General features: G+C 42.7%; 1 protein-coding gene across 1 annotated transcript; it reads left to right on the forward strand.

Annotated features, from left to right (window-relative positions):
• Positions 1 to 129: 129 nt before the first annotated feature.
• Positions 130 to 27,812, forward strand: SDCBP2 (syndecan binding protein 2). The gene is made up of 9 exons (XM_082271681.1): positions 130 to 213; positions 4,863 to 4,965; positions 9,464 to 9,564; positions 16,557 to 16,718; positions 17,403 to 17,578; positions 19,876 to 20,047; positions 21,606 to 21,697; positions 22,309 to 22,621; positions 27,800 to 27,812. The coding sequence occupies exons 1-8, from the start codon at positions 163 to 165 to the stop codon at positions 22,361 to 22,363; spliced, it is 912 nt and encodes a 303-aa protein (XP_082127807.1). The 5' UTR covers positions 130 to 162; the 3' UTR covers positions 22,364 to 22,621; positions 27,800 to 27,812.
• Positions 27,813 to 27,921: the final 109 nt, after the last annotated feature.

Consider the following 27,921-nt stretch of genomic DNA (forward strand, 5'->3'; position numbering starts at 1 on the left):
CTGTCATAAATACCCTGCCTGTCAGCCATTTGAATAAAAAACTATTTTGCTTTCACTTTAAAGCTCTTTTACAATAAATAGTAAAATATGTATTTAGTACATTCACACTCCTAACCAAAGCTTTTCTGTTTTTGTTTTTGTAGACTCTGAACTTCCATAACAATGTCTCTGTACCCATCACTAGAGGATCTGAAAGTGGACAGGGCCATGCAGGTGAGTCACATTTCCTCTCCTTACAGAATGGAAGATTTCTCATACTGTACACACGCTGATAATTTTACATACATATATTTGCAGATATTATTTCTTAGGCAGGCTATACATTATGTCATTTTCTTTCCTTCAGCCACAGGTTAAGGGAAAGCAAATTGCTTGATCCCCCCATCAACACAGTCAGTGCTCATGAAGGAACCCCCCCCCCCCCCGCTGTGCTATTGTGTTCTGATGGCAGGAGGGTCCCATCTGTCAGAATACAATGATCACTGCTTGCGGCTCTAGCCGCTGACGGTGACCGTACAAAAAATACAGGTTTGTTGTACTGAAGTTGATCAATTAGATCAACTTCAGTACAACCCGCCTGTCCATCAAAACTCGGCCAGTTTCTACCAAACCGGACAAATTTCAGCCAGTTTAGGGTCTCTGTTGATGGTTACATCAGAGTGGCTTCTCTCCTCATATATGTCTGCAGCAATACAAAAGCAGCTTGAAAGCCGGTCAGATGCACCTGTGAAGGGATTCTATATGATCTCAGAAGTGTCTCAAACTGATGTCAAAGGCACACTCAGGAACACAGCCCAAAGGTTGTCAACACAGGCTTTTAGACTGATTTTTATTAGATTACTTAGAATAATAAATACATTTCTTTTCCTTGCTGAGCTGATTGCTGTCATAGTGGATTTAGCTGACCACAGACATTCCAGTTAGGGTTGCCACCTCTTCCCTTTAAACTAAGACACACATTAATTACACAGGCTCTGTGGCTGATTAAGATGGTAATTAAACTCACTTAGTTCCCTATATGCATTATATCAGCCTCAGGACCTGTGTAATTATTATGTGTCCTGGTTTAAAGGGATGAGGTGGCAACCCTAATTCCAGTCTGATTGTACAACTTTTGTCCAAACGCCTTTAAGCCTCGTACACACGCACCGATTGTTGGCCAACCGATCGGCCATCTTTTGTCCAGTGTTGTTGTGTTGGTTGAAATGTGCTCTAGACTGCACACAAATTTTGTCGGCCAACAACAACCAACTTCAGAAGTGATGTCATGTTCTGGTTGACTTTTCTTGTGTTTTTTCTTCTCTGAGCATGCCCAGTCTTGCTCATCACATTTTTGTCTGCCGAAATCTGTACTGACTGAAGAACAATCAGCCGTTCTGGTGACGGCCAACAAAAATTTTATAGCCTGCACACCAGATATTTTTCGGCCGAAAAGTCGCAGTCGGTTGTCGGTCGGAAGCATCATACTAACAAGCCGACAATCGGCCGATCGGACGTTGGCCGAAAATTCACGGCCAACAATCGGTGCATGTGTACGGGGCTTAAGATTTACCTACAGCTGTGCAGTGCAAGGGCCTAACCAAGCACTCATCCTATATCTTTATTAGGTAGGCATCTAAAGGATATTGTACAATCAGATTGTAATGTGTGTTTCCAGCATAATATACTAATTGGGGACCAGGTATGAAGGGGTACAAATAGATGCAAATCAGGCAGCCTCTTATGCCCCATACACACGTTCCGATAATCATACGACAAAACTCGCTTTCGACCTAATCGCACGATAATCTGATCGTTAGTACACAGCTTTCGACAGCCGATCACGACAGTTCATCCAACAAAATCCGAAGGGACAAACAGGAAAACTTCTGTCGTACGATAGCCTCGCGAACGACAATCGTTTAATCGTACACTATGCGTCTGCTAAAAATCGATCGGCAAAGACTGCGCATGCTCAGAAACACTAAAATAGCACAGAAAAAGCATGGCTGCCATTGTTTTTGTTTTACACCATCTGATACGTAGCTAAGCAACCAGGAAGCTTTTCCAGAATCGTATGACAAAAATCATACCGTTTGTACGCATTGTTGAATTCGATGTTAGTATCATGCAACAAAATGCGAACGATAAGTCGTCCGATTATCTGAACGTGTGTACGGGGCATTAGTTCCCAGCCCTTAAGGTGCTGAGCAGCCAACTGAGACAGATTTGCACAGGTCTGTGAAAGAATTACTGGAGATAACATAACTGAAAACAGATACAGAATTGAGAAGTGGTCTGAACGGGTTCTACCCTGCAGTGCTAATTTGGAGCAATTGAGGGAGGAATGTAGGATTCCATCTGTAAGGCTGGGTTCACACTTATGCAAATTGGATGCGGGTTTCCCTGCCGTCCAATTCACATGATAGGAGAGTGTGACTGGCTTTCAATGGAGTCGGTTCACACATCTCCGAGGTGGCCACAGAGCGCACTGCAGAAGGGTCCTGTGGGTCTTTGGCTCAGTTTCAGGTCCAAATTCAGGCAAAAATTTGAACCGGATTCACCCCTTGAACAGGAATGCACTGGACCCCCTGCTGTAAGCCGCTCTGCAAATAGTGTGAACCCAGCCTAACTGTATAATAAATCTTCCTCATTGTTTCTGTGCAGCATTGCCTTTCAACGTGATAGAATTGATACCTGTCCCCATTGTGATTTGCTGCCTGCTAGACATATTATAGACACTTCAAGTTGAGACTGAAGTCTATATAATACCCACAAAGTGTCTGTGAGACCAGTGAGCACTCAACGCTTAGAGCAGGGATCCTCGTACTACGGCCCTCCAGCTGTTTGCGGAACTACACATCCCATGAGGCATTGTAAAACTCCGACATTCACAGACATGACCAGCCATGATGGGAATTGTGGTTCCTGTAGTACTGGAGGGCCATAGTTTGAAGACCCCCTGACTTAGAGTGTATGTAACCCCAACAACAAAAATGTCCTATATTGCAGCATGCCTGTTCTTAGATGTGGTGCCTGCATTTGTTTTCTTTGTTTCCAGCAGCACACAGCCTGTCCTCAGGTGACAACACTCACTTACTGTATGGGAGCAGTGTTGTCACTCTAGGACAGAACAAAGGACACCTTCCCTTCTCCTCATCCCCATAACATATGGGTTAGGTGTTCTTTAGCCATCAGAGAGAATTGAGACAGGCAGGACTTATACATTTGCTTGAGATTTCAGTGAAGTCAGCTTATTACAGGAAGTTATTAGGAGATTTTATATCCCCCCAATGGCTGGAGTGGCTGCAGAGGTGCTGACAGCTCAGCAACCCCGGAGGTAAGGGTCCTTTCACACGGAACGGAGTCCGTTCTGCTCAGCGGGGGATCGATCCGCCAATTCCCGCTGAGTAGGCGGATGACAGCTCTGTCTCCGCTCTGTGTGCGGAGAGGGAGCTGTCAGATCCCCGCTGTCCTCTATGGGGAGATCGGATGAGAACGGACCACCTGTCCATTCTCATCCGATCCTATCCTATCTGATCCGATCCCCCAGACGGATGGAAAATAGGGTTTCCATCCGTCCAGATTTCACAGACAGGATCGGAATCGGATAGCAGCGGGTGTCAGCAGAGATGTCTCCGCTGACATCCGCTGCTCCATAGGGATGCATGGAGCATCCGATCCGGTCCGCCTGAAAAACTGACAGGCGGATCGGATCGCCCGTGTGAAAGGGGCCTAAGTACAGTAGGAACCAGGGTGTTGTACGGTGTTAGTTCTACATTTTTTCCTGTAAAGGTGAACTAACACTTTAAACGATGAACCATTCCCGCTCTGCTATTCTCAATGGGAGGAGGAGTTATGTAGTCCACAGGGAGCACTGGGAACAATGTAACTGATACCAGCACAAGCAGTCAGCCGACAAGATTTCTGGCAGGATCAACAGGTATTTTTTGGCACTCATCAAACTGGCAAAACACTCTCAATGGTGTATTCAACAGGCCAGAAGAGAGAAACTAAGAGATCATTGTTCGTATTTACATACATTTTTAACTCCAGGAAAAATAAATATCTCCCCCTGCAGTGGGGCTCATCTCACACCAGAAGGGTTAAATGTGTGTTTGTCTGGGGTACCAGTAGAAAGGACTTTTATTTACCTCACCCCTTGCTCGGCTGGCTTCCTCTAGAATATGTAACCTGCCTCTGCAGCTTCTTTTCTAAGGCGCTCCGGCAGTCACATGTATTGTGACATCATCAAGTACAATGCAGTACCAATACTCTTGCATTGTATCTGGGTGCCCACAGGCCTGAGCGTCAGGGAGAAGGGGTGAGTATCGGCTGCCAATGGATGGGTAAAAGTCTTTGTTACTGGTAACCCAGGCATTAATGCACATTTATTCCTTGAAGTGCAGGGGGATCCCCAAGTGAAAAAGAGGATTTTTCTTTTCCCGGAGTTTGGCTTTAACCTCCTGGTGTAAATGCACACACACCCTGAAATGTGGCAGCACACATGCAGCAATGTTTGGGTGATGTTTTTACACGTTTTGTGGCTTTGTGGTTTTGTTTGGACAAGGAAACATTTGCACATCTTTTGTGGTGAGACATTATTATCTTCATGTAGTATTGTTCCCCACGTGTCACATTCTTTTCCTTCTTACCCGTTAGTGGCATTCTGCGCCACGTGAACCCTAAACACCTCAGCATGCCAATCTGGGATTTTTATCTCACATGAAATAACAAATAACTGAATAATGATACATAGAAAACAGTGAAGATGATTCACCCCATAGAGCAGAGCAGGAAGTATCATTGTCTTGTGTTAAAATGAAATAATGATGCCGCAATGTGACAAATTAATTACATTCATTATGATCTTCCTCTTCCAGGCCCAGGCTCAGTCCACACAAGTGATTTCCAGACCACCACCTGCTATCATGCAAGCGCCCGCTCCATCTTCTGCTCCACAATCCGCTCCACAATCCGCCACAAGTAAGTGTTCAGTTCTAATGTGGATGGAGATGGAAACATTTGCTGATTTTCTGGTAAACTGCTCCCTCTAGTGGAGGAGGGGTGTACATGTCTTCATATGTCAAATTTAAGGGGAACACTACTAAAGTCTCTGATACTTGATGTCATTGCAATGCAGATAATGGCTCAGCCGTCTTCATTTTTTGTCCCTGCCCAAAACTGAAACCCTTCTGGAGCAAAGTCAGAGAAATCTCTCATGAAATTAGCGGACTTTGCTATTCCAGACAATGCAGCCTTTTTTCTATTACACGGTTTTACCATTCTCATAAAAAAATACAAGAAATCCTTTTTTTCTCTACCTTCCCATGCAGCTAAATCCTGCATTCCACTGCATTGGAAGGATACCTCTCCTCCCTCCATACCCTTATGGCTTCTAAGAGTTGATGACATCAGGGGAATGGAAGACCTGGCTCTGTCCTCCTCCTAAAAAAAACAAAAAAAAAAAAAACAGGATGCATACAGATTAATATTGGTTTACTAGTCTGACTTCATGTTTTTGGAGGAGGGTAAGGTCTTTATTTTTGGAGATATTTGGGACACTGCATGGGGTCTAGACTCCCACTTGACGGATACCTTGCTGCACCCCCCTTCCATTTTGGTGTGCATCCTTCCAACCCACTCTCCCCCCCCCCCCTTCATTCCCCACTTCCAACCAATTTCCTTCCTATACCCCCTTGAAATCCCTTCACCCCCTCTACCCTGTTCTACCCACCCCGTTCCCACCCTACCAACCTTGACTTTGTATTGGGAGAAAATGAGACAGAGCTTGTCCTCTCCCCTGTAATTTTAATGGACAGGGGGATATGGAGCTGAATATCTTTTACCCTCCTGATGAACGTCAGGGCCCTAAACTTAAAAGGTAAGTCCACCCTAAAACTAAAATCCCTGCCTCTATAGACATCCACAATATAACACTAACCTATCTAGCCCTGTAAAGAAGAAATCGATATACATTTACCTTTTTTGAAGCCAATCCGGTCCAGTCTCCAGTGGCGGAAGCTCTGCAGAGGACACAGCCGACAACGGCTGTGAAATGAATGGGAAGTGATGTCACCCACAGACTTACTTTGATGTTTCCGATGTCAGCTGTGTCCTCTGCACCCGCCTACACAGCGAAGCCGTGGCTGACATCTCAACGTGGGATTGAGTTGGATCGGCTTCAAAAATAGTAAGTATAGTGATTTCTTCTTTACAGGGCTAAATAGGTTAGTGTTAGATCATGGATGTCTGTAGATGCAGGGATTTTAGTGTTAAGCTGGATTCACACTATACAACTTTAGTTGTTAGATTTTCTTTAGATTTACCTTCAACCATGTAGTGCCGGGGTCTGCCTGATTGCATACAAAATGAAAGTGTTTAGGTCTGCCCTCATATTATTTGGTTTTGGTAAATCTAAAGGAAAAAAATCTAAAGAGAATTGTATAGTGTGTATCCAGCTTTAGGGTGGACTCATCCTTTTATCCACACAGTTTTATTAATAAGAACCTGTGCCACTTATTTTGTACATTGGTGAGATGTTCTTCATTGTTCTGCATCACTTTGTATTAAACTCTGAATATTACCGTGTTTCCCCGAAAGTAAGACCTACCCTGAAAGTAAGACCTAGTGTTATTTTTGGGGAGGGCTGAAATATAAGCCCCACCCTGAAAATAAGCCCTAGTTTAGTGTATGAAAAATCCTAGGATGCACTTTATTAGTGTTTTAAATAATGTCCAATGTGTGTTTTTGTAATATAATACTGTGAAATACCTTCCCTTCATCGCCGCTCCGCTCTCAGCTGATTCTGTCTTTCTCCTCTCATACCGTACGGTAGCTGTCAGAGGGGGATCTCAGCCCCTCCCCTCTGCAGTTTACACAGAAGCGCCGGTATTCGATTAGAATTGTGGGAAATACCTTCGATACATCAGCCCTTCCGTGACCCCCCAGCTGTCAGCGGGGGAGAAGAGGGCGGCAGATCAGCTGAGCCCGGAGCGGCGATGTCGAAGGTATTTCACACTATTGTAATCTAATCTACCCTGCGCTTCTGTGTAAACTGCAGAGGGAGGGGGGGGGGATATCCCCCTCTGATAGCCACGGTATGAGAGGAGAGGATGAGAGACAGGAGAGAGTGGGAGACACAGCAGTGATGTAATGAAGGTATTTTACAGTATTGTATTACAAAAACACACACTGGACATATATAAAACACTAATAAAGTGCATCCTAGGATTTTATATACACTACGGTAAACTAGGTTCACACTGGATTCTTGGCATGCAGGGAGGGAAGAGAGGGACAGAACATTATAAGACCTACCCCGAAAATAAGCCCTACTGTGTCTTTTGATGCCAAAATTAATATAAGACCCGGGCTTATTTGTAGGGAAACACGGTATAAATAATTTGGCAAAAACTTAAAGGATATTTTCCAAGAGAAAGACAAAATTCAGTTGTGTGCCATATGGAGTTGGCTTTTTTTTTTTTTTTTTACAAAATTGTACCTAATGAAGTTTGAAAATCTGTAACTAAACGTGAAGGTCAGGAAATGTTGATAAAATCTAATCTCATAATTCTATAAATGTTTCTGTGATATGTCCCCCTATACAATTATGCTTATATGCCCTTCATACTAGCTGATAAGATGCCCATAGAGACAGGATGACAGAATAAAAGGAACGGAATTGGAATGATCGTGCTTACTCCTATAATGTTCAGATAGCTGATTGTTCCCTTGAGGTCTCTTCTGTCATAAAAACGCCTGTCAGGACATTTACCAATGCAAATTTGGGTAAGTGGGGATAAAGGCTACAAATGAAGTGGACCTTGGATTTTTATGCAAAGTCCGTCCTAATAACAGGCTTCCTCAAATGGTTAACTGAGCTAAAAGGCCAGGCAACCCTCATAACATCGTCTTATGTGAGGGGGACCAACCTCCGGCCAGTAATGTAGACTGCAAGATGAAAATGACATTTTTCAGCCAGCACAATACAGAAATCAAATTCTACACGTCACCTGTGATTAGGTCAATTTTAATGTGACAGGTAATACAGGGATAGTTGACAGAAATCTTAATCTGCTTGAGGTTGTCAAATATTGCAGATTAAATTTCTGCTGCACACCCAGACCAGGAATGTGTGTGACTTTCTAGAGCAATAGTGAGCTTGTCTGAGGAGGATATTTGGTGTTCAAAGCACCCTTCTGTTGTCCTAATGTCAGATTCTACATTTTTATTCTGCTGATAAAAATATACTAGACAACCAGCTATATACTGAGTATATACATTGCTCAAAAAAAGTTACATTTTTGGTGAGATACTCCCAAAGAAAATCACGTCTGAAGAGATGCAGACCCTGCCATTTTCCTGATCAGGGCCCTGCAGGTGCAGCAGCTGATTGATTATTGCAAAATCACATACAGACTCGCTCTGCACAGACAAACAGTTACAATCCCCAATGTAAAAAGATCACCCAGAGGGGGATGCTTTTTTCTTAACAAAAGTGGAGGTACTCCTTGAAGGATGTTAGGAATCAGGTTTAAGCAGCCCTGGTCACAGAGCTCCCCAGTGAATTATAGTAAGATTTATTTTTGCTAATCCATGGTACTGGAGAAAAAAAAACAAGCATCTTGTTGTTTGTTAAAGGGAACCTGCCTTGTTTAAAATAAAGGCAATGTCTGCCCTTTTTCTGAAAATACAAGTTACCTGGCAGTCATCCTCTGATTTTAGAAGATGAAGAGACACAGGGGTTCATTTACTAAAACGGGAGAATGCAAAACCTGGTGTAGCTGTGCATGGTAGCCAATCAGCTTCTAATTTCAGCTTGTTCAGTTAAGCTTTGACCATAAAGCCAGGAAGCTGATTTGTTTCTATGCAGAGCTGCACCAGATTTTGCGCTCTCCAGTTTTAGTAAATCAACCCTACTGTTACCTTGCCCATATCTGTGCAAAGGGCATCCTGTGAGCTCCATATACTCTCCTTACCTACCCACAGTTCCTTTCTCCTTCTCAGCCAGCACTGAAATCGGCTGTGTCTGTGACTCGGGAGCACAGTGACCGCATTCTCCTGCTCATGTGACACTGACTGCTAGGTCCAGGAACCGTTACAGGGGGTGCTTTGTCCTACCTGGAAGTCCCAGGTATTCTCACAGGCTGTGGAGGAGCAATTAGCTTGCATGGGAGCACAGATAAAGGGGAGTATATGGGGGACAGGGATGCCATTTCCAGAGACATTATCACCTTGGCCTACATGGGTACGGTGACACTTTCTCTTTAATAATTTTTATGATCAGTGGCCAGAAACAAACAAGTCTGAGTAAGGTCAACACTACAAGTACATATTTGTTTCTGATTAATGACACAGACTATTCAAGTCACTAACCCAGCTTGTAACCAGAATTTTCAGAAGACGATAACCCCCGGCACCTTCTATTATTATCATAAGTGAAAAATTGCTGACAATAGTGTTATCATTTTTGTTTTTTTAGGTTTATACCCCAGTCTGAGGGAACTGAATGATTACATGGGGCTGTCACTGTCTGATGAGGAGCTGCAGCTTAATCTCTCACTGGTGCCATCTGGAGGAAATGTGAGTATGGCTGAGATGATCGATTCTACATTAAATAGATTATACATTTTCTTGCTTTGCTGTCACTGATACTGTTTTACTTTTCTCAGCTGTGTATAGGATACATAAAATTGTGGCTGGCTGTAAGCTGCCTGGTAGTTTAGGACTGGACTGCCTGCATAGAAGGGGGGCTGCAGACTGCTAACCCCAAAGATACACTTTTTTTTTTTTTTTAATGTCGTCGGGTATTTGTACTTCTGAAGTAGGAGTACAAGCACTCGAGCACAAGCACTCGAGCACTCGTGCACTCGTGAAGTAGCATGTAGGGTAAGTGCTTGGATTGACCTGCTGGAGGTCTGAGTTTGAATCCCTCTGAGGGCAAGTGGTTTCTCTGCTCAGGTACTGTACCTGCCCCCTGCTGGTGAAACAGGATAGTGAGAAATGTTTCAGACTTGCTACCCTGTCTCACCAGCAGGAGGTTCAGGTATTGTACAGAGGTGGGGGGTGCAGATATATAGAAAAAAAAAATAAAAATTCTAAGCACCACTTTTTGAACAGGCTGCCCCCAGTAAGACAGCCCATTCTAATTATATATGTTGCAGTGATGTCACAGACTGTGGACCGAAGAGGCAGGGTGCCCACAACCTAATGTGATGCCCACACACATTACAGGCCTGTGGGGGCCTTGGACTGAAGCAGATCGGTGGGTTGTCCATGGCCTCCTGGCTTTCACTCGGAGATTTAAGCTCGGGGTCTGCTGTGCATTCAGGTATTCACAATTAGGAGTCTACAGCACTTCATGGATTTGAACTCGGGTCTACGGCACCCTGGGTCATCATTCTCATCCTCTGAGCTACTTGCCTCTGCTCAGTAATTTGGATGTTCTTTCTCCTATTTCATGAGTAAATTAAACAGAAATTCAAATGGAAGGCTCAGGATTTGAACCTGCAACTCCAAAAAGCCTTTTTGAGGCTGGCAGCTTAACCACCACACCATAGCACAGCTCAGGCTTAGCAGTCAGCCACTTAAACACCAAGATTTGTTAAATAAAGATTCAGTTAATAAAATGCAATCACTGACTACAAACTCAAATGGGCAATATGAGCAAAAATATTTGTAATGAGCTGGTGAAAAAATGTGACTTAATATTTCTTGAATATTTTTTTTATTTAGATTCTGGCTCAGGGGTTGTCAGCCATCCCTTTAAATATTAAAACTTAGTAAAAAAAAAAGGAACACACATGTTGAGCGACTTCTAACAATCAATCTTTGGTGTTGGCATCCATTCATTCTCAGCCACAAACTGAAATTTATGCTGGTAGGATTAGAACCCATGATACTAAAGACACCATTGTCAGCCTACTAAACCACTAGGCCATCTCTAATGCTGGGAGTTGGTTTGTTTATATCACAGATATAGAAGAAATATGATTCTTCATTCTGCTGAGAGATCCTTGTCATTCTGGATGAAGCACTTTTCCACTCATTGTCCCAGCTACCCAAGACTATGAATGCAGTGTCTGTAACATGCTGGTTCTCATAATTGGCAGCCAAACAACAGGACTGAAATATATTTTTCTTTATTTTATAGTAGTAGTAGCACATATTGCATTGGATAGCAGGCTGAACCACCACCCGTCCTGTTACATTTATTGGTTGTTTTCCTACTATGACAGAGCTTCCATGCTGGGGGGAGGAGGGGGAATCGGAATTTAGGGCAGCAGCCCAGCACTAACAGCTCTTATATTTTGAGCATAGAAAAAGTGCATTCGGGTTCCAGTGGTTATAGGGTATTACCAACATCCCTGGGTATTAGAACAAAAAAGGAATTCCCCTAGGTATGGGACTTTAATGGCAATAACCAGACCTTGAGTAGTAAGTATATTTCAATAAATTTATTATAATTATACAGAAAAAGTTATGGAAGTTCAATTTTAAAAAATAACAAATTATAAACAACACTTTAAAATAACACGTGACCATGTGTTACATCGATTGGACTGAAGGTGGCTGAGACTTCCAAAGACGACCAGACGCGTTTCGGTCTGAAACGCATCTGGTCGTCTTTGGAAGTCTCAGCCACCTTCACATGTTATTTGTTGTTTATTTGTTATTTTTTGAATTTAACTTCCATAACTTTTTCTGTATAATTATAATAAATTTATTGAAATATACTTACTACTCAAGGTCTGATTATTGCCATTAAAGTCCCATACCTAGGGGGATTCCTTTTTTGTTCTATATTTTGAGCATGTTCAGCCTTTAAAATAGAGGCAATGCTTTGCTCATGAAGGGTTTAGAAAAAGCTTCACTTTAAAGGAGAACGCCACCTTTGTTTTAAAACTAAATATTGTAATAGCACACCAAAAAAATATAAATGCTTGCGCTTTTCTTTTGCCACACAAACCAAGATTTCGCAATAGGCTGCCTAGCTTAATTCCATTATTAAAGTGAGCAACAAAAATAAAGGTGGCCGCTGCCATCATTACTACGTGACCATCTGGGTGGCTGTGGAGGGCCAGAAAGTACTTACCTTGTTTTACAAGTCCCAGCATTCAGTGCACCTGTGGGAACTTTTTTCATCACAGGCATCAGTTAAAGTATAACTAAAGGCAAAACTTTTTTTTTTTTTTTTTTAGAGTAGAGAGGGATTAGGACCCCTGTCTGTTTTTTGGAGTCTTTATCCCCGTTAGGGAGATTCAGAGCCCATTCACACTAGCGCGACTTGTGAGGCAACTTGTGTTGCCCCAGGTAGCTTGACATAACAAAAGCAATGTTAATCAATCAGTGCCGCCTTAATTGGCACTACTGAAGTTGCTCCGACTTCAGAGAAGGGTCCTGTATTACTTTGAGGCGACCTGTGATCCGACTGTCCCATATACTTCAATGGGAGTCGCCTCCTTATCTTAATTGACACGACTTGTTATCAGACTTTCCAGAAAGAAGAAAGAGATTAGCCAGGCATTCCCCACAGACAAAGTCGCCTGTCTCTTCAAAGTAGTGCACAAGTCTCTTCCAAGTCTCTAAACAAGTCTCTTCAAGTCACGGGGCGACTTTCTGGTAGTGGTAGTGTGAACCGGCTCTCACCCTCTCTATTTGTCCTGTTTACCCAAATTTTGTGTTGTCCCTAGAAAAGTAACAGAGAGGAAATCTTCCAATGGGGTCACTAGTTCTGGTTGCCTGGGGGGGGTCCCCAAGAAATTCCCATAATTTGCAGGGATTCCCTCTCACTTCCTGTTTGGCTATGGGATAGGAAGTGAATGGAAATCTCCGTAATGGGACATAGATGGCGGGAAAAAAAATCTGACGGGTTAATAACCCTACCTTGCTCTATCCAAAAAAAAAAAAAAGGTTTTGCCTATAGTTCTACTTCAAGGCTTGGTTCACACTGGTGCATGTTGCATGTTAGGAGACATCCCAGTAGAGCCAGTTCACACAGCTCCGGGGCCCAGCCGTGGAGCAGTTTGCAGAAGGGTCTTGTGTGTCTTCTGGTCTGTTTCAGGTCCAAGTTCAGCCAAAAATTCAGATCTGAAACGATAAACAGGGACGCACTGGACCCCTGCTGGGAGCCGCTCCGCACACAGTGTGAACCCAGCCTAAAGGATAACTTCACCTTTTGAAACATGTTACATGTTTCACCTGATTTTAGGGTGGAACATGTTCACAATGCACACAGCCACATCATTCAGACACACAGCTCCGTGTGTCTGAATGAACTACAAATCCCAACATCATCCTTAGCGGCTGTCTGCTTATAGTTCTCAATTAACTACCATGGCGCTGTAGTAGTTCATGGAGTCTTCCTGTCAGCGAGTATCGGCTTACCCATACGGGGGATGTACAGATGGACAGATACATTGACAGTGTGCAGGAGATCTGCTGATTGCTAGTGTAATGCTTTCCAGGCTCCTTCATCAAAAAGTATTAAATGCACATTTTTTTACCTGCAAAATGTGCATTAATTATTTTATTTTAAAAAAGTGAACTTATCCTTTACCAATCAGTGGACATGCTCAAGAGATTCATCAGCAATCAACCTCAGCAGTGCTGAAAAGAAGAGTGATACACAAGTCTCTGTTCTAATATGTGAAGGTGAAGCTGACAATAACCAGTAATCAAGCAAGATTTTATTAATATTCGAGTTTAGATTAATCTGCTAACAGGTGGGTGGGACAAAGGGGAGCTGATTGGTTGAAACGCAAGCATTAGCAAAATATTGCTTGCTGGGTATTGTCACCTTCACCCAAGTGTTCAGTGTCAGAGACAGGTATATATCTCTCTTCATTTCAGCACTACTGAGGTGGAATATTGAGCACGTGAATGCTGCCAAACCACCTCAGCATATTCATCAATTGGCTAACTGGTGGATAGATGAACGCAGAGGTAGAGATTTTCCTCTGGTGCATGGGTGCTTGGACTTATAGAACAGAGAACAGGACTTCCTGTTTGTTCCTCCACAGGAGCCAGGATAATGACTGTGATTGATTTTAGGAACAGAGGTAATGTAAAATTATAGGCAACACAGGGTAATATTCCCTGTCATATTTTTTTTTGTTCGGTGTCCCGTGGGGGGAGAGAATACTTTCACCTTCACTTGCTGTCCCATAGAAAAAACAAGCAAATGGAATCCCTTGAGCACCCCAAGTGCACGAGAACTAGTGTCCCTATTGAAAGATTTCCCCTCTATTACTTTTCTGGGGGCAACCCAAAATTTTCTTTTACTTTTCATTCTCAGTGATAACTGTAAGCAGGACAAATAGAGAGAGTTAATCTCCATAAAGAGAGGGGGGTTGGGGTACAGACAGCAATGAAAACCGACAGGTGTTCTAATCCATCTCCACTCTATCCAAAACTCAAAAAACAAGTTTTGCCTTTAGTTATACTTTATTGATGCACATACGTAGAACTTTATATTGGGCAAGCTATGTCAAAAGCTTATTATGGGGCAAAAAAGGGTATAGCATTTCTATTGCTAATTTTAGATGTGTGCTATGCTCTTTAAAGAGGAAGTAAACCCTTCTCTGACACTTGTACCTATAGGTAAGCCTATAATAAGGCTTACCTATAGATACTGTAAATATCTCCTAAACATGTACCGTTTAGGAGATATTTACCTTACATGCAGCCAGTGACCTCACTGGCGCATGCGCTCTGAAGGAACGGCTGCTCGTGCCGTTCCTTCAGAGCACCGTGCCGTGCGCGGGAGTAACGTCACCGCGGCTCTGGCCAATCAGATGGCCGGATGCCGCGATCCCGGAAGACGGGCGACTGGACATGTCGCCCGTCATAGAGGTAAGCGGGCGGCACGGCGGGGGCTCGTTCCAAGGTAAGTATTTGATAATGAGCTAGTATGGGATGCATACTAGCTCATTATGTCTTTCTCTTTCAGGATGGAAAGAAAAAAAAATTTTTTTTTCGGTTTACAACCTCTTTAATATATTTTAAAAAGGTGCCGTTGCGTTTTAATGCTTGCCTTTGCTGCACAATGAACTTACCTTCTCTTAATTCCACTGACGCTGCATTAACTCCTGGGAATGCAGAAAATACAGCTTCTATAGGTAAAGGGCAGTGATGGCGAACCTTGGCACCCCAGATTTCCCATGATGCTCAACTATACTGCAACGTGCATGAGCATCATGGGAAATGTGGTTCCAAAACATCTGGGGTGCCGAGGTTCAACATCACTGGTATAGGGGGCATATGATACACACCCCTTCATTTTGTGTCGGTGCTGGTGATTGGTTGCACAGGCTCCATAAGCTCCAATTAGGATAAACTTACAGCTTACCAGTAGCAACTTCTTTAGGATCCCAGTGACAAACATGGGGGCGCAGGAACAAAGGGAAGAAAAATGCCCACCCACAGTTTTAACTCACAGTTCTGGCTCAGTAAAACTATTATGCTGTGAGCCCCATACATGTAAGAACATTCTCCTATTCCATATACAGAACATTCACAGGAGTAAATTATCACCCACTTATGAATTTACCTGTCCACTGGTCTAATCTGCTAATGCTAACTTTATTAAAAGCAGATTGGCACATTACTACATTTCTGAAACAAAACTTTATAGCTAAAGGACAGAAGTTCACTGCTATTGCCAAATTCCTTCTGGAAATTCTTTGTTCCTGGTATTCCCTGACCACAGACAAGTATGGAGCAAGGAAATTGGTGGGAAAAAAAGTGTCAGAAATTGTGATCTGCATACAGTACTTGTATTGGGGTCAGTGTAGGATTTGAGTAACAGACAGGAAGCTGGCATCTTCGAAGGCAGCATACACATTTTGTGAGTGTTTTCCTTATTTCAAAATAGTAGTAGATAAAAGTGATAAAATGCCCTTTTTTTTTTTTTTGCCTTCAACCCTTTGGGGAAATTTCACATCACTTCCTGCCCTGAAGACACAGGAAGTGAGAGAAAATCTCTAAGGCTGGCCATACATGTTCAATTTTCTTGTACAATTTTTTGTTAGATTTACCAAAAACCATATAATATGAGTTCAAAACTAAACAACACTTTCAATTGTATCCAATCAGGCAGGCCCTTGTACTACGTAGTTGAAGTTAAATCTATAGAAAATTGTAAGAGAATTGTAGAATGTATGGCCAGCCTAAGTAGTGAGGGGGAAATCTCCTCTTAGTTGTCACTGGAACGGGGCACCCTCATTTACCCTCAATTCTTGTTCGGGTGACAACTGTATTGTTTGGTATCTTTCTATGACAGTGACAATGTATATCAGGCTAAATGGAGAAGAAATTTCCTCATGGTGGACACAGCAATAAAAACCTGACCGGTTTAATCATTCCGTAAAAAAAAAAAATTAGACTATCCCCTTCTACACAGCAAAATCCTCCACACCAGACTTTTTTCAGACACGCAGTCCTGCAAGAAAATAAGTTTATTTTTATGCACTTTGCCTCTGATGGAAAATGTTTCACAGTTGTTTAAGTCACATCCAGTATAAAAAAAAGTCCATTGAGGTTTCCACTGACATTTAGGTCTGTTTTCTGTACAGGCAGTGGCGGTCCCCAGCACCATCTCAGGCGGGTTGGTTGCCCCCGTTACTGGTAATGACGTTGGTCTGAGACGCGCTGAAATAAAAGCTGGAATTCGGGAGCTGATCTTATGCAAAGACGAGAAAGGGAAGGTGGGCCTGAGGTTACGAGCTGTTGACAAGGTAAGTGCATATGAGAAGAGATGCTCAAAAAAGGGATTTTTTTTTTTTTTTTTTTTTTTTTTTAAACGGCGAGTGTATGGTTAGATTAAATCATCCAGCAGGTTTTCGAAGCTCAGCCAGTTCCTGATGAACCATTAATGGGGCAGGCAGAAGGTACCAAGTTGATCAGACCAATCAACTTGGGAACAACCAGCCTACTGGATTTGATCGATTATCCCGGTAGGAAAAAACAATTATTCAGCAGGAGAGATTCCCCTGACAACACTGTCTGTGTTGATGGAGGAATCATGGAAATTTCTTCCCTGCAACCCATGGTTGCAGGAAAGAAATTTGCAGTATCTATGGCCGTTCTGTGTTCTCAGCTCTGCCACCTCCCTGTCATGAAGCCTCCCCTATTCCATTGCTTTCTCTGTAATGTAACAAACTAGCCAATTGGATAAGATTTTTTAAATTTTTTATGATGAATACTATGAATACTAAAGTATGGAAATGAAGTAACTCTGCAGCAAACAGTGGTTTTACATGCACAGCTGCTCCTTCCTAGGCACTTTTCTCACTATGTGGGCACTCCACTGCAGAGAGCTCAGCATCGGGGATTTAGAATAGATGCAGATCTTTCAGTGAAAGGAAAGGTTTGTTTTGGACAGCAGAGATACTGAGGAATTGTTTGCTGTGTCTTTCCAGGGAATATTTGTCCAGCTGGTCCAGGTTAACTCTCCAGCCTCTCTGGTTGGTTTACGGTTTGGAGATCAAATTCTGCAAATCAACGACCAAAACTGTGCTGGATGGAGCACTGACAAGGCACACAAAGCACTGAAGAAGGCCGGACAGGACCGGATCAGCATGATTGTACGAGACCGGTAAGTTCCCAAAAATAACCTGCAATGTGAGAGCCCCCTGGGGCTGTGAGGGTCCTGTACAGAATGTGAGCAGCCCCCCCACACCATCACGACAGCCCCTTATACTCAGAGATAGAACAATCAGCAGCTTACACAGCTTTATCTTCCCAACAGCTGTTGAGTTACATGCTGCCTTATCTGTAGTTATACATTTTGTTATAGAAACATTCCTGGATGGTAAAACAGACCACAAATTCCACTTTATTAGTCAATAATTGTTTATTAGAACACAGACGTACATCATTCTGTCATCAGGGGTCCAGAGTAGCCCTTTTCGCTGGTATCTGCCAAATAAGCTGGGCCTGTAATTCTGAAGCATTGAGACACAAGAGCCAAGAGTTAGCCAACATCACACTGGTACAGTGCCCCCTAGTGGAGAGATATAGATACATACATTTTGGAGATGGATAATATAAATGTGTTGTAAGACTTAAAAGCATTGCTAAATTAAGGTGCTTTAACCCTAACAGGTACTTTATGACTGCAGTGATTGGCTGTCACAGTGATCAGTAGCCAGCTTCCCACTCATTAGTGGAGCCTGAATCACTGTGCTGGGAGTCAGCACATAAATGGTGGACACGTGTGTGGCATTTAGTTAATCATGGGAGGCAAAACAAAAAAAGTTAACATACTGAAATCTGAAACTGCTACCAAAGTTTTAGGTTTCCTTTTAGTAAAAGCTCTGGCACTTTTTATGCCTCTGCTAAATCCCAGGGTACCGACGGGCTGCCAGCAGCGGTCTACACAAAATACATGGCTACCCCTTTGCCTGGGCTGCACAGGGTCTTAATAGATTCTCTTGAGCTGGGTCGTCTTCCTTCCTCAAATGAATAAGACCATAATTGTCCCTATATTGAAACCTGGCAAAGATAGCTTATCCCCCAACTCATACAGTATCTCTTTTTTAATGACTGACGTAAAAGTCATCTCCAAATGTATACATGGTGATCAATCTGGATTTATACCAACTAGGTCCACAGCATGAAACATTCACCAACTGTTTCCTTTTGGCAAATATGGTTGTTAATTTACAAAACAATTTATGTGCAATTAACAAATGTAAAAAGGTAAACACCAGACCAGGGTGGCTGAGCAGTCAGTACCCTCACAGCTGCTCCATTCTGGGGATTTGAAATCCCCACTCTTCTCCCTCCTCACTGTGCAGCAGTTCCAAGGAGGACCAGATCCATTCTGATTGGCCAGCGCCGTCACAATGGCTTCATCTGGTCCGTCCCAGAAGCCGTGCAAGGAGTAGAGATAGATGAGCGGGAATTTCAAATCCCCTGGCTGCTGGAGCAAACCCAGAGGTAAGTACAGCAGGACAAGGAGGGTGTCTGGTGTTCGTTCACCTTTACATTTTTATGTAAAAAGGTGGACACTTTAAATGGACATTACATGTTTTACATGGAGAAACTTTCTTAGCCCTATCTTTTTTTTCTTGTTAAGTAATTTTATTGGAGTTTAAGTGTACATGAGATACAGTAAAGAGCAAATGTTCAACACACATGTACACAGCATATTAGTAGCTCACATTTTTGCTATAGGAGGTGAAGCGATGATATATCCAAACACAGATCATTTCCAGTCTTCGAGGGTTTCTCTCTACCCCCCCCCCCCCATGATAAAACCATTATACATTTAAAATATTTACAAAACTTGTTTATTAATGTACTAGAATATGCTTAAAAAAAGCAAAGTAAATTCCAAGTAAGAAAGGTTTGCCCCATACTTCCCAAATCTTGTGAAGCCACCATCTTTGGTTTGAGTCAGTCCCTGTAAAGAGTACAGTTGTGGTTGGGATATTGTTGGAGGGCTATAATGGCAGAACTAGAAGGTCAGGCTGAGGTAACCAAGAGTGGCAGACTATCATCCTTCAGTGGTCTCAGATTATTATATACAGTATATACGAAGACTGCTACTACAGATATGCTTTCCCCAAAAAGGGTTAGTTCCCTAGCTGGCTCCTGCTTCATTATGTTAGTTAAAACCAGCATGCATAAAGTGAAGTTAGAGACCAGACAGAACTAATCTACATACTTGTCTTTGTCAGGGACTCAATATAGCAGGCAGGCATCAAGCTCAAAAAGAAAAAAAAAGAAAAAAAAAGAAAAAAAAAAAAAAGGAGCTGAGCAATGTCATCCTCGCTGTAAAGGAGGGAATTGGTCACTAGACAAAAACAATTCATTATTAAAGGAGATTTCTATAGTGGAACTTGAAATAAACAATATAATTGTACAATTTCTGTATTCTGTTCACAGTCCATTCCAACGCACAGTGACGCTGCAAAAAGACAGCGCAGGACAAGTTGGGTTCATCGTCAAGAAGGGACAGATCGGATCACTGGTGAAGGACAGCTCTGCTGCCAGAAATGGCCTGCTAACCAACCACTATCTGTGTGAGGTCAATGGGCAGAATGTCATAGGACTCAAGGTAAGCGGAGCTCTCATAGGGGGGGTAAATTTGGGGAGCAGAACTGTTTTCCTAAAGTGCACATCACAGGACTTCATATTCATGACTACTCGAGTTATGCTGCCACCTTAAGATTATATAAACACTGGCCCCAAAAAAAAAAGTGTGTATATATACACAAATAACACATAACCCCTCCCAGCTAAGCTTCAGTTTTTAGTGAACATCCTTAGGTTATGCATGGTTTACAGAGATTCTCTCATATCTACTTTCATGGGCTTTAATCTCATACTTGGGGCTATTCCCGACACCCCAAGTGCCTCCAAGGGCTTCATCCAGATAGGTCACTACAGCCAGTAGACTGTACCTGGAGCCCACAAGCAAGTACAGGGACAAGCCTGTAATGCTGCCAGCCAGTGTTGGATATTGCGGATAGTGATCTACAGAGTACCTGGTGACCTTGCTGGAAGGGGGCTTTACAGGTTCAGGGCATGGATTCCCTGAAGAGGAGAGGGGTCAGGTGTGATGTTGAGTATATAGGCCGAGAATCCTCATGCAAAACAGAATGAACACTGTCTATAAAGAGAGGAGACGAAGATGGAGTTTCAGGTGAGAAAGAAATACCTTGGCCACAGATGTGTCCTCAAGAGCCCAGGATATTTCAGATGCAAGGTCAACAAACTTGCGCAGATAGAAGACCCACCTGAGATCCTCCAAGGTCTTAATGGTGAGGTCGCGCTCCAAGTCTGAAGCTGATTGAGCTGGCAGAAGCAGGTTGTTCAAGTACCCCAGGATTGCTATCCCCTGTAAACGGGGGAAGGGCCAGGAGCCTGGCACAGGAGGGAAGGTGCTCTTGTCCCTCGTGACATTCTTGATGATGCATCCAAGAATGCACTGAATATACGGGCACACTGGGGAAGGCATTTCTGTAAGGGCCTTCTTTGAAATCTGGGACTTAAGCTAGCAGAGGCACGGTAAGACCACTTGAATGAGTCCACAGCTGTGTTGCACAAGTATTGGAGCCCCCAGACTAGTTGATCTGCTAGTGTAACATAAGTGGGGGGATGACCTGCTCTGTAGCCAGCCTCTGGTGTAGCCGCTTGGCCCACTCGTTCAGGGTCTGCAAAACCACAGCCAATGCCAGTACCTAAAGGTACAATACAATACAATGAGTGCGCTGTGCTCTCAAACCAAAAATGGTGCCCGTGGCTCGTCCCCCTTGGACCCATAACCTGCCCTCCAATGAAGAGAGAAACTCTTACTGTAATATCAAATTTCAAAGTTGATAACTTCATTGCCCTGCCTTATTTTATGATATGTGACAAAAAAGTGGAATTCGGATTTTAAATAATGTTATACTGGAAACAAAGTAGGCATATCACATTGTAGTATCAACATCCAAAACAGTTCATTCATAGCAGATAAGACAAAAAAATTAAAATGTGGGGTAAATAGTGTTCACCACATTGTCCCTGGATGAGGACAGCTCACCACATTGTCCCTGGATGAGGACAGCTCACCACATTGTCCCTGGATGAGGACAGCTCAGGTGTTACAGCGTGTGGTTTTCTTTTCACAGGATCGTCAGATCGTGGACATTTTAGCATCAAGCGGACGCAGTGTTACAGTGACGGTGATCCCCGCTATTATATTTGAACATATTATAAAAAGGTAAGACCACGTCACCCTTCCATACAGAGAGGGCATCCATCAAGGTTTAGGGTCACACAGCCATTGGGGCTAAGCTCCTCCCTGCAACTCGGCAAGAGTTTTTTTGTACAAACTTTCTACAGCTGCATCTGACGCAATCATGCATAGAAAGAAACTGTGTTTAGGCCATCCATCACAGGAGTCTAAATTAGTTCACTGCCCCACAAGCAGCTATGTGCATGTACCCTGAACCCACAAACAGCTATGTGCATGGACCCTGAACCCACAAGCAGCTGTGTGCATGGACCCTGAATCCAGCTCCTAATGGTCATTCACAGACCGTGCTGATAAAAGACTGTTCTACATGCACTTTTAAGTCCTAATCATAGCTAGTTACTAGACAGCAAGTACAATTAGGGTTTTTTTTTTTTTTTAAAGTTACTAGCACGCATGAAGGTTGGATATATAGTGCACATATCACCTTTAGGAAGCCTTGTAAGCAAAACTGGGAAGAGGGGATCAAATGATTATTGGGAAAGACAGCCCTGACGTCATCGATAATAGTTATCTAAATTGTAAAGAGCTGCGTTAACTGTTGGCGCTGTATAATCCTAATCTTTTATTTTTTGCAGAATGTCATCTGGTGTCATGAAGAACTCTATGGATCACTCTATCCCAGAAGTGTAACGGGGACCTGTACATGGATGACACAGCAATGTGCACCTTTTGAGAGAGACAGTTCCATGGTGTGCGGTTGAAATACAGCTCTATAATGCACTTTTGTCTTCCTCCTGGTGGGGTCGATCTGATGTTGTACATCTTCCTAAATAACAGACGCTGCGATTCCAAGCGCTCTCCTTGTTTGACTCTACATACACTCATCCTATGTATTGCTGTCTAAATGTCCACCCTAGCGGGTTCGTCTGTATTGAAAGTCATGCATGAGTTCGTAATCTAGTGTGAATGGCTAGAATGAGATATAGGACAGACCTGAATCTACTTTTACCACTTTGCATGCTACATGGTCTAAAAAAAAAAAAAAAACCCACAACTGTCACTGGTGATCAGTTTCCATACATACAGGCAGATCAGGGCAATTCAAAACACTTGTGTACATTCAGACATGCCGTGACAACTCCATAGTCACCACTTCTCTATCCAGTTTTCATAGGTTACAGACGACCCATGTAGTAATGAAGAAATTTTATATTTATTTCCATTTTCCTTTTTATAATCTCATCCAGACTTAAACTGTTAGAGCAAGTGCAGTATACTTGTAGTTTGTGATGTTGTAAAGAGAACCTGTAATTCATGAACAGTGAAAGTATGCTGAAGGCTGCATCAACAAGCAAATACTGCGGTGAATTTACCAGTTTCAGGTTATGTAACAAGTTGTATTGCTGCCCAGCATTCAGAGGGTTGCCTTCACTAATAATGACAGGTACCCTTAAATTTGATATCTTATCTATAATGATGTGTTCTGTAAACCTTACTGTACTCCTATTATACCGCTGTGCTGGTACAGTTTTCTTATGTTACATTCTATTACGTTAATAAAGAAAAAAGTAAAATAAAGCGCTTACCTTTTCTCGGAGTCTGATGTGAAAGGATTTGTAGGAGGATTTTTGTTATCTAAAATTCCCATCAAAAGTAAACAGACATGGTTATACATCGAACGTAATACAGGAGCAGATTATATCCCCCGGTAAGCTTGGCACCCATACTCTGGACGCTCCCCTATTTCTGGACATTTTCAGCTGCTTCAAGGATGAAGTGTGGATAGAGGAGAATTATCCATACAAATAAGTCAGCCTACAACTACAGAAGCAGTCTGCCATATATAGATAGAACCAGGGGACACCAAGTAGAGAAAAAACAGTCTTCGGCCCCTTTCACATGAACGATCCAATCAGATCCGCCTGTCTTTCACATGAACGATCCGATCAGATCCGCCTGTCAGTTTTTCCAGGCAGACCTGATTGGATGCTCAATGCATCCCTATGGGGCAGCAGATGTCAGCGGGGACCTCTTCGCTGACACCTTCTGCTATCCGATCCTGTCCGTGAAATCCGGACGGATGGAAACCCTATTTTCAATCTGTCCAGCAGATCGGAGGAGAGCGGACAGGCGGTCCGTTCTCACCCAATTCCCCCATAGAGAGCAGCGGGGATCTGACAGCTCCATCTCTGCACACAGAGCCGATCGATCCCCGCTGAGCACAGAACGGACCGAACATCATGTGAAAGGACCCTTACACTCTACAAAGTCATATAAGCTGAAAAAAAACATCTGTTTACAGATTTTCTTATAGTATAGACCAGGGACCTTCAAACTGTGGCCCAGGGGCCAGATGTGGTCATTTGTTTACATTTAGGAAAAAAATATTGGTGTGTACCAAAAGAACTGATAAAAACAAAATAAATGAATGTAAATAAAAAACCACTAGGGCTATGATGGCCACTTGTTTACTAGTGAACATTCGACGTGAATAAATAAAAAAAAAAAATTATATTCTCTCTATATTATATATATATATATATATATATATATATATATATATAGGAATAAATATGTAAATATAATTATATAGATGGAATTACTCCCACACTGTGAGCTGCAAACAACGTGAGTAACGTGATAAATGAGATAATGGTAAAAAATATTGCGCTCAACATCATTATTTACAATAGAAAAGTGCACTTGTGCAAATAAATTGATAAAGTCTTAAGTGCTCAGATATCAAAACAATTAGGTGATATATGTGGATCAATATGCCTGTGTGACCCCCTATAATCAAGGGGTCACATCCTTCTGGTAAGGGGTACCTAATAAGAGCACTGGGTGAAAGTGTGGAGGTGAAGGCTTTGGAATCTCACTCCTATGAAGTCTGTGCTTCTATCAATTGCTGCTGTTAATCACCCAACTGTTTTGATATCTGAGCACGTAAGACTTTATCAATTTATTTGCACAAGTGCACTTTTCTATTGTAAATAATGATGTGTTGAGCGCAATATTTTTTAACCATTATCTCATTTGTTTGCATTTATCCTGGCCCTTGGGACGCTATTTATCCAACTGATTTGAGACACTATTCTGCCCACTGACCAACAATGGGACAATATTTCCTGCCACTGACAAACATAATGCCGCCATTTCCCCCACTGACACCAACATGGGCATCACTATTCCACTAAATACCAAAGATAGGGCACGGTTTACTCCCACTGATGCCAGAAACAATTTCTATTCCTACTGGTCACAGTCTGGACCCCCTAACGAAGGGGTCTTCAAACTGCGGCCCTCCAGTTGTTCGGAAACTACAGTTCCCATCATGCCTAGTCATGTCTGTGAATGTCAGAGTCTTACAATGCCTCATGGGATGTGTATTTCTGCAACAGCTGGAGGGCCGTAGTTTGAGGATCCCTGCAAATGTTTGAAGCACAGTAAACTGGTACTTTGTTTAGAAAGTTTGGAAACCTCTATTTTAGACTAATAAACAAAGATTTCCCCTAAAGATTAAACGAAGGCACCTTTCGTACAGGGTGGATTCTGTTCTGATCCCTCGCTGATCAGAGTGGACTGGGCCAATAACACACCTGTTTGCTCAGTTTCTGCAGAGTGAACATGGACACAGTCCGCTCTGCTCTATGGGAGGCTGGGAGTAAGCAGACTCTTCTGTCTGTTCATACCAGACTACCCTCCAATCCGATTCACCAGACTACCCTCCAATCCGATTCACCAGACTACCCTCCAATCCGATTCACCAGACTACCCTCCAATCCGATTCACCAGACTACCCTCCAATCCGATTCACCAGACTACCCTCCAATCCGATTCACCAGACTACCCTCCAATCCGATTCACCAGACTACCCTCCAATCCGATTCACCTAAATAGAGGAGGATGGATACCCTTCAATTTTTTATTTTTTTTAATTTATTTATTAGCTGGCCTGATCAGACCCGGAGGTAGGTGGGTATAAATGGACACAAGTCCATTATCTGCCTGTCCATAGAATGCACAGACCTTCCAATCAGCTCCATCTAAAAAAACTGACAGATGGAAGGACCTGAATGAAGGCCTGTGTAAAGGGGCCTAACATTTTAAACCCCTTTGGAGGGATTTTTTTTTTTTTTTTTTAATTAGAATCTCACCATACCTGCGACATGAAAAAAAATACCCAAAAACCTCACAGCTGTATACACCTTATCCAATATATAGAGTGACTAATAAAAATACTGACTTATCCTGTATTTAAAGTGACTCTCACTACATGGTCACCTTTAGAAAATAAAAGGATAATTTATTTGCTTAAAGGGCAATTCCATTCTTGTGGGGGGGGGGGGGGGGCAGGAAAAAAAAATATCTATACAATTGCTACACAAAAGTCATATTGTAACTAAAATGTTCTTAAAAATGACCTTTCCTTTTCAATCTGCAGCTCTGCAATATTCTGTAAAATGCTATATGGCAACCCGGAGGTGTTCTGTGCACAGACGATATAGAAAACGTCCCACCCCCCAGAAATGTAATTTCCTGCTTGTGCGATTGGCTCACTGATTTTCCCAGTAGTCAATCAGATTTTGGGCATCCCCTGCAACAAAAATGTCATAGGAAATCACATCTAAAGGGATGCAGATGCAGCCACTTTCCTCATTAGGACCCTGCAAGTGTAGCAGATGATTAAATATTTTAAAATCACTCCCATTAGATTCATTTTCCACATAGACACACAAACAGTAATTTCTTCAGAATAAAACCCTTGCAATGTACATAGATCACCCAGAGGCGATTTTTTTTTCCTCTCAACAAAACTGGAGTTACTCTTTAACTATCTGGCAGCCAATGTATACAAAATCCGCCATGTTTGCACTTCCCAGACACAGCAATCTGCCATCAGAGGAGTCAAATACTTGCTTCCCCTGCCAACTGCTGTAGTTCCACCCATCAGCTTGTACGACTAGTAATGAATACAAGGTAACAGAAGGAACCACAGCAGCTCGAGGGGGAGCAAGTATACTACACACCCAAAAGTGTAGAATATTAGCAGTGGCTGAGGAACTGAGAAGTGGCAGATTATCAATACACTGGTCACCACAAAGAATAGAGTTGACCTATTCTGTAAATTGACTCTCTGATGGGAGGGTCACTTTAAGGAGGAATGTAAACGTAACTAGAGAGCTGTGATGCCAGATCTCACCAGCAGATGGCACAGTATATGAAATCACCCCTCTCCCGTATGGTGGGTCCAGTGACAAAGATCTTTTCATTTACAATGAACAATTAAATACAAATTTCCACCCCATATTAACCCTCGGCATACCAGGACAGGAGAGACCACTAGAAAATCAGATATGGCTCATGACTGTGGCTCAGGCCAGTTTAATACATTCAGCAGGACAGACAGCAAATGACAAGCAACATCAAAAATAGATATATCTCTCTCTCTATATATATAGATTTATAGCTTTATAAGTGACTTCATTCCAGTAGTAGCTACATTTACCTGTCCACAAAGCTCGGTGTCAGGGAGACAAGTGACCAAGTAAAGGTTTTCCATTCAGTTCACCGACTCTCAGGAATCTAAAGGAGAATCAGGCAAGTGCAAAAAATTACGTTTTGAAGTGCTGAAAAGAAGTGCGGAACTGCCCTGTGGAGTTTGTGATAATCCCTAAAGAGCTCTACTAAGAGGGGATTACACACATTGCAATGTGAGCGACCTGCACAGACACTGTCACTCCAGCAGGGCATGGGGGTAACACAGGGGAAGCACCATCCCCAAGTGCCAGGAGCCTAATAGATGTCAGGAGGATAAGGGGTGAGAAAAAAAAAAAAAGGGGGGGGGGCGCAAATGTCCTCATGTTAGGCAGTTGGAAGCAGGGCTTAGCAGCAGGTTTCAATAATTAGCAAGGGTCTGTGCAACCAAACCATGCGACATGGCAGAAGGATGCAACAAATGCAGAAATTTGCAGTCCAGTGACAAACGTCAGCATTCATTTCTCTATTAATGAGTCAATGAGCCTAAACCTGCCATTTACCTCTTCTAGAATATTAAAAAGTCCTCACAACTACGAGAAACCAAATTTCAGTATTTGTTTCAGGATGGCTATTGCTCTATGCCAGTGGTCTCCAAACTATGTGTAAACCTATGTTTACTTTTATCTGGCCTTTGGGGCACCATTTCATCCACTGATACCAACAATGGAACATAATCATCCCTCCCACGGACACCAAACGACGGGGCA

The sequence above is a fragment of the Pelophylax lessonae genome (assembly GCF_965119305.1).
Source record: "Pelophylax lessonae genome assembly, chromosome: 11".
NCBI classification, from domain to species: Eukaryota; Metazoa; Chordata; class Amphibia; order Anura; family Ranidae; genus Pelophylax; species Pelophylax lessonae.